General features: G+C 35.6%; 1 protein-coding gene across 1 annotated transcript in view; it reads left to right on the top strand.

Annotated features, from left to right (window-relative positions):
• Positions 1–882: 882 nt before the first annotated feature.
• The window catches only part of MYBL1 (MYB proto-oncogene like 1), a 31,287-nt gene continuing 15,477 nt past the window's right edge, over positions 883–16,692 (top strand). Inside the window, exons 1-6 of the mRNA XM_081116417.1 lie at positions 883–1,161; positions 9,550–9,655; positions 10,199–10,270; positions 12,108–12,200; positions 13,150–13,370; positions 14,946–15,120. Coding sequence (XP_080972543.1) covers positions 1,142–1,161; positions 9,550–9,655; positions 10,199–10,270; positions 12,108–12,200; positions 13,150–13,370; positions 14,946–15,120 — 687 coding nt within the window. The 5' untranslated portion in view covers positions 883–1,141. The remainder of the gene's footprint in view (positions 1,162–9,549; positions 9,656–10,198; positions 10,271–12,107; positions 12,201–13,149; positions 13,371–14,945; positions 15,121–16,692) is intronic.

Below are 16,692 nucleotides of genomic sequence, written 5' to 3'. Positions count from 1 at the left end.
TGCGTCGCTCTCGCGGTCGGGCTCCTTCAGTGTAAGACCCGCCGCAGATCTGGGTTATCTCCCTTCTCCGTCCCAAGCACCTCTCCAGCTAAAAGTTTTTTTTTTCTCCCGTCACACTCCTGCTCATTCTTCATATTCACATTTCTGCCACAGAGCGTTCGCTACTCCAGGAGTTAGGACGTCTGGGCGAAAATAGCTCCTATTTTTGCTTAAAAAGTAACGGCCGCCCAAATTTGATGGTTAGATTTGTCTCACGTCCAAAGACCGCGCCTCCTAACTCTTGAGGCGGGACACGCCCGCGGAGTGAGGCGCCGCGGCCAAGAGCAGGCTGCAGGGCCGTCCCCCGGCGAGCCCGCCCCATTCCCCGGGAACCCCGTCCGCGAACCCCGGGAAGCCCGGGCCCCGGCCGCCGCTTCCAGACCCGTCTCTCCGCGAAGGCTGCGACTCCTCCTCCCAGCAGGCCCCGCGCGGCCCTCGGCGCCCCGCCTCCTCGCGGTGCGGCTCCGCGCGCCTCGGGGTCTGTCACAGCTGGGCCCGCGAACCCCGCCCGCCGCCCCACCCCTGGCTCCCGGCTCCCTCCGGACGCCCGCGAGTTCCAGTCCCGGCTTCCAGCGCCCCGGCCCCGCCCCCCGTGGCGCGCGCTCTTCCCGCCCCGCCCCCGTCCTCGCGTGCGGCCTCCACGACCAATGAGGTTCGGGGCCGCGTGCGCAGATTCAAACGGCGGCTCCTGAGGGAGGCTGGGCGCGAGATTCGGCGGTGGGGACAAAACCTTGCAGGAGCCTGCGAGCCCTGCAGAGCTGCCTGCTGCGGGGAGAGGGCGGGGGTCGGCGCCCGCGGCGAGGAGGCCGAGAGGAGGCGGGAGGGGCCGGCGGAGGGCGGGAGCGCGCCTGCTGACATGTTGGGGGCATCCCTGACCGGGCCGGGCCGGGGCTAGGTGCGGCGCTGCGGGCCGGGGGCGGATCTCTGTCCGCCCCTCCGTCCCTTCGTCCTGCCCCGCGGGGGACGTGCGTCCCGCACTCGGTGGCCTGGGAGAGGGAGCCAGGGAATCGGCAGGAGGGTCGGGGGAAAGGAGCATTCGCCTGAGGCTGGAGGAGGCTGAACTGCGTCCCCGCCCAGCCCGCGCCTATGCGGTACTTGAAGGATGGCGAAGAGGTCGCGCAGGTGGGTGACATCCCTTTGGCCCAGGCCTGTGGGCATAGTCTCGGCCCAGATTCTTTTTCTTTTCCCAATGCTTCCCCACCAGGCCCTCCCCGGCCGGGGCAGAGGTTTTCCTTCCCGCTGCTTCACAGCAGCCTCGGCCCGGCTGGCCGGAGCGCAGCTGGGACGTGTGCGGAGTTGGGGACCAGTGTGTTTAAGACCCAGAAAGTGAGTAACAGATGCCCAGGTTGCTCCTTCGAGTTGATTCTCCCCATAATCTCTCACAGCCACTTCTTGGTTGGGAATTTCTTGCCAGGTAAGTCTGTGCGCTGCGGGAAATACGCTACGCTGGGAAAAGTGGCAGTGTCCTGCCAGGATGACTTGAAAATGGTGTTTAGAGGGACTTTTTCTCTGAATCACTACCACTTAAAATAGGAACTCTGTGCTAAACCTGGGCGGGGACCCCTCTGCCATCCATGCTTCCTGAAAGGTTGGGAAAATCTGCTGAGGAATAGTTGAGAGAGGATCTTTTTGATGTTTTTTGTATTTACCATACTCATGTTCTCAGCTTTATGTATATATGTTTGATATTTTCTTTTGAGAAGATGTCACACTGTTACTACCAGTACCTTGATCTTAAAATAAAACAATGTGTTTGATTCACTTAATATTTTGAGTGTGCACATTTGGCTCTGACCTACCTAAATTTGCATAGATGTAAGGCACTTTTTTTTTTTTTAACTTGCTAGGATAAATGTATGGGTCTGATTTTTATATATATGTCACAATAGTAGCTACTCCTAAATGTGTAGTAACCACTTAGAAGACAAAAAACTAGGTTGTCTTTTCATTGTGTTATTAATAAACCTGAAAAGATGTTTGGCACAATTTCCAAATGGTTTTATTTCTAGATCCACAACCTCAAAGTCTTCACTAGAGATGTATGTCTTAAGCTGAAATTTAGTATCAGGATTCATTTATTGAAGATTGTTATATATGATACACATAATATTTGTTGCTTTATTTATTAAGCATCTGCTAATGTAGTATGTTTTTGCAGAAAGCAACATAAAATACAATTAATTCCTTGCTTATTTGTTTGTAGCAACTATAGTATAGATCAAACTCTTGAGGTGGAACAAATGTGTGCACACACACATGTAAACCCACATTTCTACAACAGGGTTTTCAACCTTGGCACTGTTGATATTTTGTATCAAATAATTCTTGGGGGGGTGGGGCCTGACTTGTGTTTTGTAGGATGTTTAGCAACATCCCTAAAAAACTAAAAACAGTAGATGCCAGTAACACATACTTCTTCCAGTCCTGAAAAATCAAAGATCTCCAGACATTACCAAATGTCTGTTGGGGGGCAAAATCACCCAGGTGAGAATCGCTGCTCTAGAATGTCAAGGACTCAATTAAATTTCAGAAAAGATAGATATTAAGAGTTCCTGTAATTATAATTACTGAGGTACTGGTTTAGGCCCTTTCTTTTGAATATACAAAATTTTAAAAATAAAATAACTTCATTAAGCAAAATAGCAAGAGACTATAACACTTGGTGTTATCTACTGTTTGTTTCCTAATTTGTGTATGCTTCATAATAATAGACTTAAGAAAGAAGAAATGACTTAATGATTAATTTGCCTGTATAAGTTTTCTTTTATTGACAATACTGTGAGTTTTGAGATCTAAACATTAATTATACTGTTGACTTTTATTCCTTGTTTGCTGTATAAATTAATTGAAATATATATTATAGAATGATTTAAGGAGTCAAGTCTGGAGCACTTAAATACAGTGGAGTGAAGTTGCACTCCCTATGGCAGTATTCAGGTAGAGGATGTGGTGAGAAATTATCTTTGAATGTTGTATTTTCTTAGGGCCTTCATACTTGAATGTTTAGTGTTCTAAATTATATTTCTTATATATGGAAATGTGACTTATTTATCTTAGAAGATAATAGAATATGAAATGTTTTGAAGGGGAAATAATCTAATCATTGGGTAAAGTCTAGTCTCATGTCTTTTGGCTAAATATCTTAATATTAAATATGAACCTAACATTAAATATGAACTCAATTTATAATTGAAAGAAAAAGGAAACAATTCAGTCACTTTTAATGTCTTCACTAGACAACCATTTAAGCCTTGAGTGAAAATTATACTTTGCTGTATAAAAGTTTTGCATAAGACTATAGGCATAAATCCTGTAATACACTTTTTTTGTATGATCTGGAAAAAGAGTAAAACGCTGTTACCTCAGGTGTGAAACAGCTGAAGGATGTTGCCTCCTTTGATCTTTAAGATAGCTATATCTATATATACATAAAAGAAAAGGCTCATTTAGTATTGTGACTTTAAATAGTTCTAAATCTCACTGGGGATTTTAATGACAATTTGTAGGCAGTACTAAAATTGGCATATCTGTTATTAACACATATTTGATTTTTAAACATACTTGTGTATTAAGTAATTAATTTTAGTTTTTAAAACCAGTGCTACCCTTAAAAATAAACTTTAAAAAATGTCATTTAGAAGCAAAAAGGCTTATTTACACTTGAAATGACCTGTGACTACACTAAACTGAGAAGATAAAAGCCAGTTCTTGAATTGGAAGATGGTTTTGAGTTGCGTACACGTGTGTGTAGGAAGTGGTTTTACTACATTGTCACCAGGAAAATGGGTGTTATGGGTGAAAGAATAGTGAAATAAGAAAACTGATTTTTAAAATCAGCTTTTTCATTAACTAGTAATGTTGTTTTGGGGAAGCAAGTAAACTCTGTATCCCAGTTGTTTATCTGTTATTATTGGGGGTTTGAATCTTATGGTCTGTAGGTAACTTCTAATTGAATATATATCCTATTTTGAACCCTTTTGAAAATCTTTTCTCATGTAAAAGTACACACTAATGGAATAAAATAGAAATATTCTCACATTGTGTTTATTTATGGATAGCTAGGTAGAACTCTCTTAAGTATTTACTTCAGTATTGCTATTAATAATGGTCAAATAAAGTCAAATTTGTCTCACTATAGTTAGCAGTCAAGATGTGGGAAGAAACATATTTATGTATGCAGTACATCATATTTACCACTGGGTGGCCTGATTTCACTATATTAAATTAACCTGGTAAATTTTCATACCTTGAGTTCAATTGGACTTAAAAGAAAATGCACTGTTATCCTGTCAAGACAGTATAATAAAGATGTATTTTTTGATTATGATAAAAATTTCAGACTTGATGCAGTTTGTGATTTAAAATATGATCAAGTTGAAGTGATTTTATAACAGCAAATTTTGTAAAACTACTGATATTTCTCCAATTTCAAACCAGTAGTTTGTTTTCAAATGAAAATAAATTTTTTAAAAGTCTCAAAGTTTTCCTTTGGCTGCCTCATTTTACTCTCTTTAGATGGTATAATTGGTGGCATATAAAATTGAACTTCTCCAGAAAGTTTTATCTTAATATTGTCAAGTGTGAATAGTTTGTGTATTATTTCACAAATGACTGTCACATCCTGTTAGCTTACACCCCAGTGTGAAGTTACTCTTAACCATTTTCCTTGCTTAATGAGTTAAAGTTTTTTTTTTTAATGTATGTGCTCCAGTTTGCTGTTTCATAATCACCCTAATCATTTTGTTCATTCATAATCGACAAAATCCTTTCCATTTGAATATAGTACTTGTAATGTATTAACAGTTATGGCAGAAATATTTTCTTTGACTCGAAAACTAAAATTGACAGAATGATTCTGGAAAACAAAGCCTGGATGAAAATTCTGAGGCCAAATTCCTCTTCTATTTTTACTTTGTGATGGCAGAAATAATTTCACTTTTTTTTTTTTGCTGCTGTCTTCTAGATTAGTCATCCTAGGTTAGAATGGTTCATTTACACAGTAGGAAGTTGATTTTATTTATTACATCTTACCAGCATTGATTGCTACAATACAGAAATGCTAAAAGATGTTGTAAAAATCAGAAAAATAGAGCAGATTATTAAGCAATGGAACTTTTTCATTGTTAAATGTTGAAATTGGAATATTGGTGAAGTTTCTTATGGGGCTTTATTCTTTCCATTTTTTCTTGGCAACTTGTTGGCATTCTCAGCCATCTTTCTGTTGTGATATTAAGTTTCTAGGATCTTTTTCTGTCACACTTTTTATTTAACAGTTAAATCATCTTTTCAACAATCATTTAAACAATATAGAAATAACTTAATGCTAAAACTAAGAAGTAGCTAGGTAGGTAGACTCTAGGAAAGTCCCAGTGGTAGATGATTCTAAGAATTCTACTTAAATCCTCTCTCACCCACTCAAAAACCCAGCTTCCTGAACACTGACTGAGCTATATAACTCCTCCTGAAACTGATGACCACGCTGATGCAAAACAGAGAATGAAACCTCATGTAGAAATAGAAATTTCTCACAGACCAAGTACATGGTTAAAAATAAGGGAGAATTTTAAAGTTAAAATGAACAAGTTTCAGGAAAATTACTCTTTGGACACAAGTAATATTTTTAGGCTCATATCCTTAATTTAAAATATTTTGATAAGAACCTTAAGGTGAATTTTGTACAGATTAGATATGATGTAGTTTTTTTGTGAATACTCAAAATTTATATGGTAAGTCCCGAAATTGAAATTAAAAAAAAAATAAAATCTTTATTGATTTCAGAGAGAGGAAAGGAGAGAGAGAGAGAGATAGAAACGTCAATAATGAGAGAGTCATTGATCGGCTGCCTTCTGCACACCCCTGACTGGGGATCGAGCCCGCAACCTGGGCATGTGCCCTGACCGGGAATCGAACCCCATTGCCTGGATCCTAGGTCGATGCTCAGCCGCTGAGCCCAGCCCTGCCGAGTGAAAATTGTTTTGATTTATAAATAACCTAAATTTTAAAGCAGTCTCAAAATGCTGTGTGGCAGCTGTTGGCATCTGAGGGAGGGAAGAAGAGGGAAACCTGTGAAAAGCACAACTGAGGGTTGTTTGGGATGGCAGGAAGTGGTAATGTTGCTGGGGACAGTTCTAGGGAAGGTTTGGCAACCGTAGTAGACACCCCAAAGAAACCCTTCTGTACTGAATATATTTTTTTAATGTTTGTTTCAGCAGGTTCTGCTTTTTATGTTCTACCACTTGGAGGTGCATTTGGATTTTGAAAATCCTTTTAACAAATGGGAATGCCTTTCACCTCCTGGAGGTATTTTCATTTGTTAAAAAAAAAAAAAAAAAGGTTTCTTTTTCATATCCACATGTGAGGTAATTTTGGAATCCCAAGCACTTGGAAGAGGTAAAAGAGTAAGGAAGCTCATTCATTAATTTTACACATACATATTTAAATGTCAGGTACTAAGCTTGGTGCTGAGAGGTGAACATATTAGATGCGGTCTTTGCACTCCTGAGCTTACTATTTGATTGGGAAAGTTGGCAAGTGTTATGGGCATTAAGAAGGAGGGGTAGATGCTATGAATACAAATACATTGGACAGAAAGCTTCAGTATGGTGTTTTACCTGATTTAGTAGCCGCCTTAGAAATTTATGAAGTCATTGGATCCTGAACCATCTCCAATTAACAATTTGTAATCTTGGTTAATCAGGTGATATTTCTGATAGCTGAAGATGGCTGCAAAAGCAGGTATTTTCTTTACTTAAATCTGTGTTTTTATTTTCAGCATAGTTTAACAAAACAAGCATCTATGGAAGTAGGACTGGCAGATTATTGATACAAATAGACATTGGCTTTAGGGAGAGAGCATTGGAATATTGAAATGTGTTGAACATAGGGGAATGGGGGATCTTGGTGTCTTGCTTGGTCAGATATGAAGAATTTTGGCTCTGTGGAATTGACAAATCAAGGGAAATGAGAAGTTCCTACAAAGGATTTGTAGATAGTATATATTAAACGTAGGCCTTTATTTTTCAGTTTTGTAAGATTGAAACTATATGTAATATTAGAAACTACCTACATATTCTTAAGTGTGTATACACACACACACACACACACACACACGTCATCAAGCTTTTGCTATTTGAAATCTGAAGTTTTGTAAAGTTGAATCTAGTAAAGCAAAATAATTCTGAATATTGTTAGTCAACCAGCCTATGCACGTAATAATAATATTGAGCCACCTCTCTATGCCATATGCTATATAAGGTATTTATACGTTTTTTCATTTATCCTTAAAGTAGCACCATAAGGTAGGTGGTATTATCTTCATTTTACAAACAGGTAAACTAAAGCCCTGAGAGGCCAATATGTTCATGGATACAAAGTGAGTAGTTAAGTTAAAACTAGAACTTTGCTCAGATTTCAAAATGTATTTGAGGTTTGTCTTTGTATGTTCCAGCTTTTTGGTATCCTCTTGCCTATTTTTGCAGTATGATATATTTAGTTAGGTAGTGAGTTTTGGAGTTCAGCCATGCTATATTTGGTGTAACTGTGAGTAAGAAGTTACTTTTCTAAATTTCCTATTCTGTAAAATGGGAATAATAATAATAATAATCCCCTCTTAAAGTTGTTGTAGGGTTTAAGGACAGAAATTTTATAGACTACCACAATGTCTGGTACTTAGGAAGTTTAAATAAATGTTAACTTATGTTATTTTCAGATGCTGATGACTTTAGTGCCCTGGCTACTCAAAGTTCTCTAATCCAGTTTATCATAAAGCCCTGCCCTACTTTCTGTGGCTTCTTGCTCTCATGGATTTAATTTTTCTCTGTATGCTGGTGATTGCCAAAACTGTGTGTCTACCCTAGACTTCTTACCTGAGCAGAAGACCCATGTGCCAGTTGTCTTCTAGATCTGCTCTGCACAGTAGCAGAGCTACTAGCCACATGAGGCTATTGAGCTCTTGAAATGTGGCTAGTCTGAATTGTGATGCGCTGTAACTATAAAATACACACCAGATTTTGAAGATGTTAGAAAGAAAAAAAAGGAATGTAAAACATTTCATGATTATGTTGATTACATGTTGAAATGATAATTTTTAAATATTGGGTAAATAATATTTATTAAAATTAATTTCACCTGTTTTTTTTAATGTGGCTGCTAGGAAATTATATATGTGGCTTGCATTACATTTCTTTGGACAGTATATATCTGTATACTGTATATATCTACCTGTATATTTCTCGTGTAGTTCTTTAGTGCCTTGAAATCAGATAGTCCAAAACTGCTTACTCTCCCCATTCCCTTCAGTTTTCCTTCTCTATTCCTTATCTCAGTGAATAGCTCTATTTATGCTCCCACAGCCAGAAATTTTGGAGTCATTCTTGATTCCTCCTTTTCCTATGTTTCTCATATCCATTAGTTGTAAAATCTTTTTGTTTCTATCTGCTAAATATCTGTTTCATGTGCTTCTTTCTATTGCCATTGTCATTACTTTAGTCAGTTTGTTCTTTAATGGTTTCTTGATTTTCGTCACATTTAGATCTCTTCTTCTCAATAATATAAAAAATAGAATTCTACCCTATTATAGTACTACTATGGTTTCATTTTTAAAATGTAAAATATTTGCTTCATCTGAATTTTTTATTTTAAACTAGGACTTGATCTTTATTTTTAGAAAATAGCTACCCAATGTCTTACCATTTATTGAAAAGTCCATCTTTATTCTACTGATTTGATATGTTGCTGTTATAATTTACCAAATTCCCAAATGAGTTTTGTTCTGAATGTTCTGTTCCATTGATCTGTGTATCTGTTTATGTGCCATTGCCATTGTGTTTTATTTATTGTTTCTCTACAGCATATTTTGATGTAATGTAGGGAAAATGGACATCTAGAATACTGTTTTCCTACCCAAGAATGTGGTCTGGATGTTTTTCCATTTGTTCAAGTCTCTTGTGTCTCACAATAGTGTTTTGTTGTTTACTATACTTTGATCTTGTACATTCAGGTTATTTCTACATATTTTAACTTTCGTTATTGGTATCATTAATGGATTACTTCCATTGTGTCTTTTAACTGGTTGTGTTTTGTATTTTACCATTACTGTTGTCAGAACCCAAATAATTTTTTACTTGGGTTATTGTTAAAGATTACTAGTTGGTCTTCCTTCCTTCATTTCTCCACACTCCTGCCAATGACTTACCTGAAACACAAGATATTTATCTTTTACTCCTTAAAGTCCTTTAACTCTTTAAGATAAAGGTCAAATAAAGAATAAGGGTCAGACTCCTTAGCATGACATAAAGTTTGCTACTTGGACCCTAGTGGCATATCCACCCTCATCTCGTGTCAGTAAACACTGTAGCTCCTCTCCAGTAGTGAGTCTCTTAAGTTATTTTATACTTTGAATTATCTTATTGGATACATGCCTTTTGGTCAGAGTGGCTTCTTCAGTAATACCTGTTCAGTGATTGCTTGGCCAGTTTAAATACAGCTCTTCCCTTCACAATTGTGCTGCAGTGAGGATGAGGACGATGACCTTCAGTATGCCGACCACGATTATGAAGTCCCGCAGCAGAAGGGGCTGAAGAAGCTCTGGAACAGGGTGAAGTGGACGCGAGATGAGGTGACTATCCGCGGGCTTACTGATCTCATGCATGTGTTTATTAGTCCTATCACAGGTAGGAAAAGTGTTTACAAACAAAACATGGGAAAAGTGATCCATCAGCTCACTTGCACAGTATTTTTCTTCAACCAAGATATGAATAGTGGATTGTTGAGACTGACAGAAACAGTAGAGTAAATGGGAGACCTTGTATTATAGTGGCCTTAGTCCTAAAAAAGGCTACCAGCCCGGCCAGGTGGGGCTCAGCGGTTGAGCATCGACCTAGGATCCAGGCGATCGGGGTTCGATTCCCAGTCAGGGCACATGCCCAGGTTGCGGGCTCTATCAATGACTCTCATCATTTATGTTTCTATCTCTCTCTCTCCCCCTCCTTTCCTCTCTCTGAAATCAATAAAGATATGTTTTAAAAATAATAATAATAAATAAAAAAATAAAATAAAGATGGCTACCAGATGTGAATGAAAGAATTGGAGAATTATCTGTTTTCAGAGATAGAGGACTAGGGTGGGGGAAGCTTTCTGATATTCGTACCTGTTTTAATAGGATGATAAGTTAAAGAAGTTGGTTGAACAACATGGAACTGATGATTGGACTCTAATTGCTAGTCATCTTCAGGTAAGTGAAACATTATATTTCTATATATAATGGATGATTTAGGAAATTGAGTTAATTTTGCTGTTTTTTAAAAAATGTGTGCATATTATTTTAGATTTAGGTTTCCTTTCCTAAAAACATCTCTTATTCTGGTCCTCCTGTAGTTGCCAATGGCTTAGAAAGTCTGATTTTCTAGTAATTAGCTTATCCACAGACCTAAAAAGATTACTAATCTAAAACAAAAGTGATACTAAGTTTGGGTAGCGCTTTATAAATACTTGCTGATAAATGTTAAAACATTTTGAGAGAAGTTAAATATATTGAAATATTTGATAACTAATAAAGTCAGAAAAGTCTGTTGAAAAGTTTGTCATAAAATGCTTATATTTTAAAGTGTTAACTGATTTAAAAAAATTATACTTACTCTTCACCATACTATTATTTACATACTGTTTATTAACATGTAATTTTATAATTTTATACTTTTATTTACTCCTCACTGCACTATAGGTAGTGAAGCAGAATATTCATATTTTAACTTCTGTATTGACTACTTTGGTTTTCAGAAACTGTTACCTATGTTCTTTTTCTATTGTTATGATGCCTTTTAATATAACCTGAAAACTGAGACCAAATCGTGGAAAGAGCATAAGTTTTTGAGTCAGTCTAAATTGTGTTCAAATGTCAACTCTACTAGCTTAGAAAAATTTTCTTTGATTTTCAGCTTTCTTATCTACAGTAAGTTTTGTAGTATTTTTGTGAGAATTAGAAATAACATATAGGATGTTTGGCACAGTTCCAGACATTTAGCAGATGTTCAATAAATGGAAGCTAAATCAGGAAAGTTATTTATGTTAGTTTTATCAGTTTAACTTCAATGATATAACAGCAAATGACGTGAACAGAGAAATGCTACAAGAACATACAAGAACAACTTGATTATTTTGAAGAAAGTGATAGCCTTAAAGGGATCAGCGTTGATGTACAGAAGTAAAAAATGAAGCTCAATTTGAATAAAAATAATTTGAAGTCCAGTAGGCACAAAGACAGAGCTATTGGTAAACAAAGTATTTGTATCTATCACTTTATATACTTCTAAATTATCTATAATTGTGTATATTAACTAATGTCTTTGTAAATTGTGAATCACTAATGAAAATTTACTCTCGTTATTGTTATCATCATAATACGTAGGAGTTACTAGGTCATGAATTGACTAAAATAGGGCTTCATTTATTATTAATCATTTGAGATGTTTCTATATAAGGTTTTCTTACCATGGTAAATTCATTTTTCTTGTAAGCTTCAACACTTAAATAATTTAACTGATATATAATTCACATCTCCTATATAGATATGTTTAATTTTTTCGTGATAACGTGAGGGTCATCATTTATAAACATCCTTCAAGTACCATGCAGTAGTCTAGCAATGCCTTTAGGTTTTTTTTAAGTCTGTAGAGTTATGTACTGCTGTACTGTGTGAATCCAGACTGCTGTGCTGTTTGAGTTCTTTTATCTGCTTCGTATAGTTTTATTTCTCAACCTTACATACATTTCTTACGGGCAGTATTTGTCTTATAGCTTTGCTGCTTGCTGTTTTATAAGGCATAGTGTAGAGACAAATACTTTAATTTCAGGTATGTATTGGTTTTATTTGTAGTCTAAGCCCTGCCACTATTTTGATCAAAAAAAGAATTGGGACACAGGCATGTAAAATAAATATTACATAGTTAAAGAATGCTGTTGAATACATTATTCATGAAGACTTTGTTTTTAAGGTTGTGAGACATAAGTTTGGGCTGATTTGTTCTCTGGAAGAAAGTTGTCCAATCACAAAATCATCTAAATTCTTTCAGAATCGTTCTGATTTTCAGTGTCAGCATCGATGGCAGAAAGTTTTAAATCCAGAATTGATAAAGGGTCCCTGGACTAAAGAAGAAGATCAGAGGGTAATATGTTCATATTCTTTCTTTTTTCACTGTGTAAGTAGGTTAGCCTTTTTTCTTCGTAGTACATTGTTTTGACACATAAAGTATACATTTAAATCACTTTGATTTTGTTCTCTGGGTGCTGCTTACGTAAGAATTGTAAGTTGTCTTGAAATGTAGTTTTTAATGAATTGAGTCAAACCAAGTATATATAGTATTTTCTTTTGGAGAGCTTGGTTTGTGGAAGTAAAATATACTATCAGCTTAGCACCTTGTTTAGAGTTTAGGTTAGTATAACATTTAGGGTATACAGTGGTACCTCGGTTTTCAAATGTAATCTGTTCCGGAAGACTGTTTGAGTTCTGAAATGTTGGAAAATCGAGGGATCAACAGCCGACGGGCCTCAGGATCTTGCCCTCAGTGGAAGCCGTGTGGCATGTTCGACTTCCGAGGCGTGCTCGAAAACCGAAGCATTTACTTCTGGGTTTCCGGCATTCATAACCCAAAATGTTTGTCAGTGGAGATGTTCGAAAACTGAGGTACCACTGTAGTTTCTTTTGAAAATTGAGTTAACATTTTAAAAACAATTTAATTTTATTTTATTTGGTAACATTATATATAAGGAAGTCATTCCCAGCTTTCCCTTTTGACCTTTAATAGGCCCCCAAATAAGATCGATATCAAAGCATCATGTTTCCAAAGGGTTGGATGATTTAAAAACCAATAGAATTCTCAACATTTTTACAGCTATTCTAAATGACTTGGATGAAAACAATTGCAAGTCACTTTAATTAGCACCATGTATTTTAGATAAGTTTGGGATCAATTTTTGAACTTGGCAAATACTGAAACAGTATTTATTGGTAAAATTGTTTTTTTAAGTTGTAGTTGTGACTTGGATTTAATGCATTTTTTTAAAAAAAGTATTCATGAGTAATGCTTTTTAAAACTTTGTTTTTCTGTTTCTTAGGTTATTGAATTAGTTCAGAAATATGGCCCAAAAAGATGGTCTTTAATTGCAAAACATTTAAAAGGAAGAATAGGCAAGCAATGTAGAGAAAGATGGCATAATCATCTGAATCCCGAGGTAAAGAAATCTTCCTGGACAGAAGAGGAGGACAGGATCATTTATGAAGCACATAAGCGGTTGGGAAATCGTTGGGCAGAAATTGCCAAACTACTTCCTGGAAGGTGCTTATATAAATGTATATAAATTTTTCTGTACTTAAACTTGATCTTTATTATGTTACTATTAAATATATTTGCAAGTACCCCATGACTTTTATTTATAATTAAAATTTAGACTGTATGAAACAAGCAACCGTTTGGGACTATTTATAATATATCTGTGGTAAGAGATATAATTACTTTTTAATGAGTATTTTATAGTAGTAATTTGTGCAATAACATGATAAGACCTTTGGATTATGAACATTTACTGCACTCCCCAATTTATGTTTATATATCAGTGCTAGTCAGGTAGACCTTTGTACAAACTTGGTTGGAATGGAATCTAAATCAAAGAGATTTCTTTTGTATTGGTTTCTATGCATAAGCACAGCAAATAACAAATATACTGGCTGAGATAAACTGCTATGAAAGTGCATAGGGAAAATTCAATTCTTAATTAATTATGATATGATTCAAATCATGAGAGTAGTGTATACTATATCCATGTGGCTAAAATATAGAATTTCCCTCAAGGGCAGTGATGTGCTATGTGCACTATACGTTGCATTATTAGGAAACTAAATGTTTCCTAATAATATAGCAGGCCAACAACCTTGGGAAAATCCATACCTCACTTAGAAGATATGCATTTGTTTTTTTTATTGTTGTAATCTCTATCTGTATAGTCCTTCATTGTTTATAAAATGCTTATACATATATTCTTAATTAATCTTCATATATTTGTGAAATATACAGAGTGAACAATGCTGTCTTCATAGATAAGGAAATTAAAGCACTATGTTAAGGTTCTTTTCAAGTTACTGAACCTGGTGTAGGAATTTTTGATGTTTTTAATCTCATCTTTTTACTATCCATAGAACCTACCTAGTGCCTTGACATAAATTAGGTTCTCAGTAAATATTTGTACATTTTATGAAAGATGAAATTTATACTACAAGTATTTGTAGGTTGAAGATTTACATTTATATAAAGGAAACTTAGGTTAAAAGGGTGCCCATGAACTTTCTTCCATAGGTATTTTGTTCTAAGAAATGAAAAAGAATAGTGGGATTCTGTAATTGTGGTTGCTTTTCATGATCATGTTTGTTCTTGGCTTCAAGGTCTTTCTCCTTGCTATGTTCTTAATCTGGAATGCTCTTTTTTTCTGTTCTTGTATGGCTGGTTCATTCCTGTCATTCAGATCTGAGTTTCACTGTCACCTCCCAAAGGGCTTCCTGGACCACCTAATCAAAATTACCCTTGTTCCAAATTTTTCTTATCCTACTTTAATGATCTGCATTGCACTGGTATTTTTTTCTTACATATTTAATTTTTTGTTTTTCTGTCCTTCCCTCTTTTCCTTCTGCCACACTTCCAATGAGAATGTGAATTCCATGATAGAGCAACTTTCTTTGCCTTGTTTGCTGCTATATATATCTCCAGTGTTTAGAAGATGCCTGACATATAGACATACAGTTTATCTTTTTAAAAAAGTATCTAATTTTATATAAATGTTGCAAATGCACTTTGTACATTTTATACAGTATTAAAATTTGTGGAATCTTTTTCTTTTAAAATTATACTTTCATTTTATAGGACTGATAATTCTATTAAAAACCATTGGAATTCTACTATGCGAAGAAAAGTGGAACAGGAGGGCTACTTACAAGATGGAATAAAATTAGAACGATCTTCATCTAAACTTCAACACAAACCTTGTGCGACAATGGACCATTTGCAAACCCAGAATCAGTTTTACATACCTGTTCAGGCACATATTTTTTAATACCTTTATTATTTAAAAAAAAATTTTAGTTGCTATATGGGAAGGAAGGTATTTGGTTTCTTAGTAGGACAAATACAACATATAAAGGGAATAGACATTTGAATTTCCAAGCTGAAAAAATATTCCATAAATGCTTTTAAACAGTTAGTGGAGGTTTATCGCTATTTGTTTTGATTGATAAATATTTTGGAAACAAACTCATTAAAATGTTTCCTTTTATATGTAATTTTTCTGTTATGTGGTTAAAAATTTTAGTATACACATATCATTCTTTGAATCTTCATTTATGATTCAGAGCTAATGGTTATCTGTGCTTTAACATTTATTGTAGTTTCTAAAAATTTTTTGGTAATTGTAGTATTTCTTATCTCTAAGATGTAAGTGTATATATAAAATGATTTAAAGGAAAAATTGGTAAAATATCATTTAAGCCATTATTTTGGAGGGTGTGGTAAATAATTGGTTTTTTGATGGCATTCAGCTTTGCTTACCCCCTACTAACCAACCAGTTGAGTGACTTCAGTCTTCATTTAAAAAGCTTCATTAGAGTAGAGATTACCCAGGTTCATAATGGGGCAAGCTCTATTTTCCTTACAGTAGTGCATTTTCCTACCTGTAAGAAATTAGTTTAGTAGGAGTTTTCATAAGGTTTGTTTTACATTTCCCTATCTAGCTACCTGTCATGCCATTTTTCATGTTGAGCAATTCTTGGTTCTTGTCACAAACAATGTAAAGATTAAGTCAGGACTTACCTTCCAAAAGACAAAATTTGGCTAGGTGTTAAAAATATACACTTAGTATGCGTCAGAATTGATTTTATTCCATTAGATGGACATTTTTAAAGACATAATTTTAAAAGAGTTAAAGTAACAACATCTTAATTTACAAATAGGAAGATGTGAAGACATAGTTGTCTGCTGATACTCAATACCTTAAGGTTTTTATTGTCTTTTTCTTTAGAGTCCTAGATTTCAGCAGCGTAAACTGAAACATGCTGCTTCTATTTTAGAAAGGTTATTTAAATTTATTTTTTAACTCATGGAAAGATAATTTTAAAAGTTATTTGGGGCCAAGGGAGTGCTTAACAGTCAATGTAAATATATTGGAAAGATAAGAATATTTGTTGTACTTTAAGAATTGTTTCCCTTACTTTAAATAATTCTTGAAAGGTACATATACATAGTACAATTCATTAAAACTACTAAAAAGATAATTCTAATTTTTACTTGAAAGAAAAAGCATTGATTTGAAATGCGACCACAGATTTTAATGAAAAATTAGAGAAAGATACGTTTCTAATCCATTGGAATTACCAAATGGAGTGATAACTGATACTAATCAAGTATTGTGAAAATTAAGTTTAATTTTAGAAGTTATGTATAATGATTCTGCATTAGATAGTGATTTAGGTAGGCCATTGCAGAAAATATACAATATCATATTTAGATTTACTAGATTTTAAGGTTTTAAAAAATACCCTCTCTTGTTTCTTTCCACCACTGCATACTAAATTTGCAAGCAACTTCAAAGTTCTTATTATGAATGCTTTAGAAAAGA

Source organism: Miniopterus schreibersii (assembly GCF_964146895.1).
Source record: "Miniopterus schreibersii genome assembly, chromosome: 17".
Lineage (NCBI taxonomy): Eukaryota > Metazoa > Chordata > Mammalia > Chiroptera > Miniopteridae > Miniopterus > Miniopterus schreibersii.
Note: the sequence above shows the minus strand (reverse complement) of the source record. Positions and strands in the feature narration are given on the sequence as shown.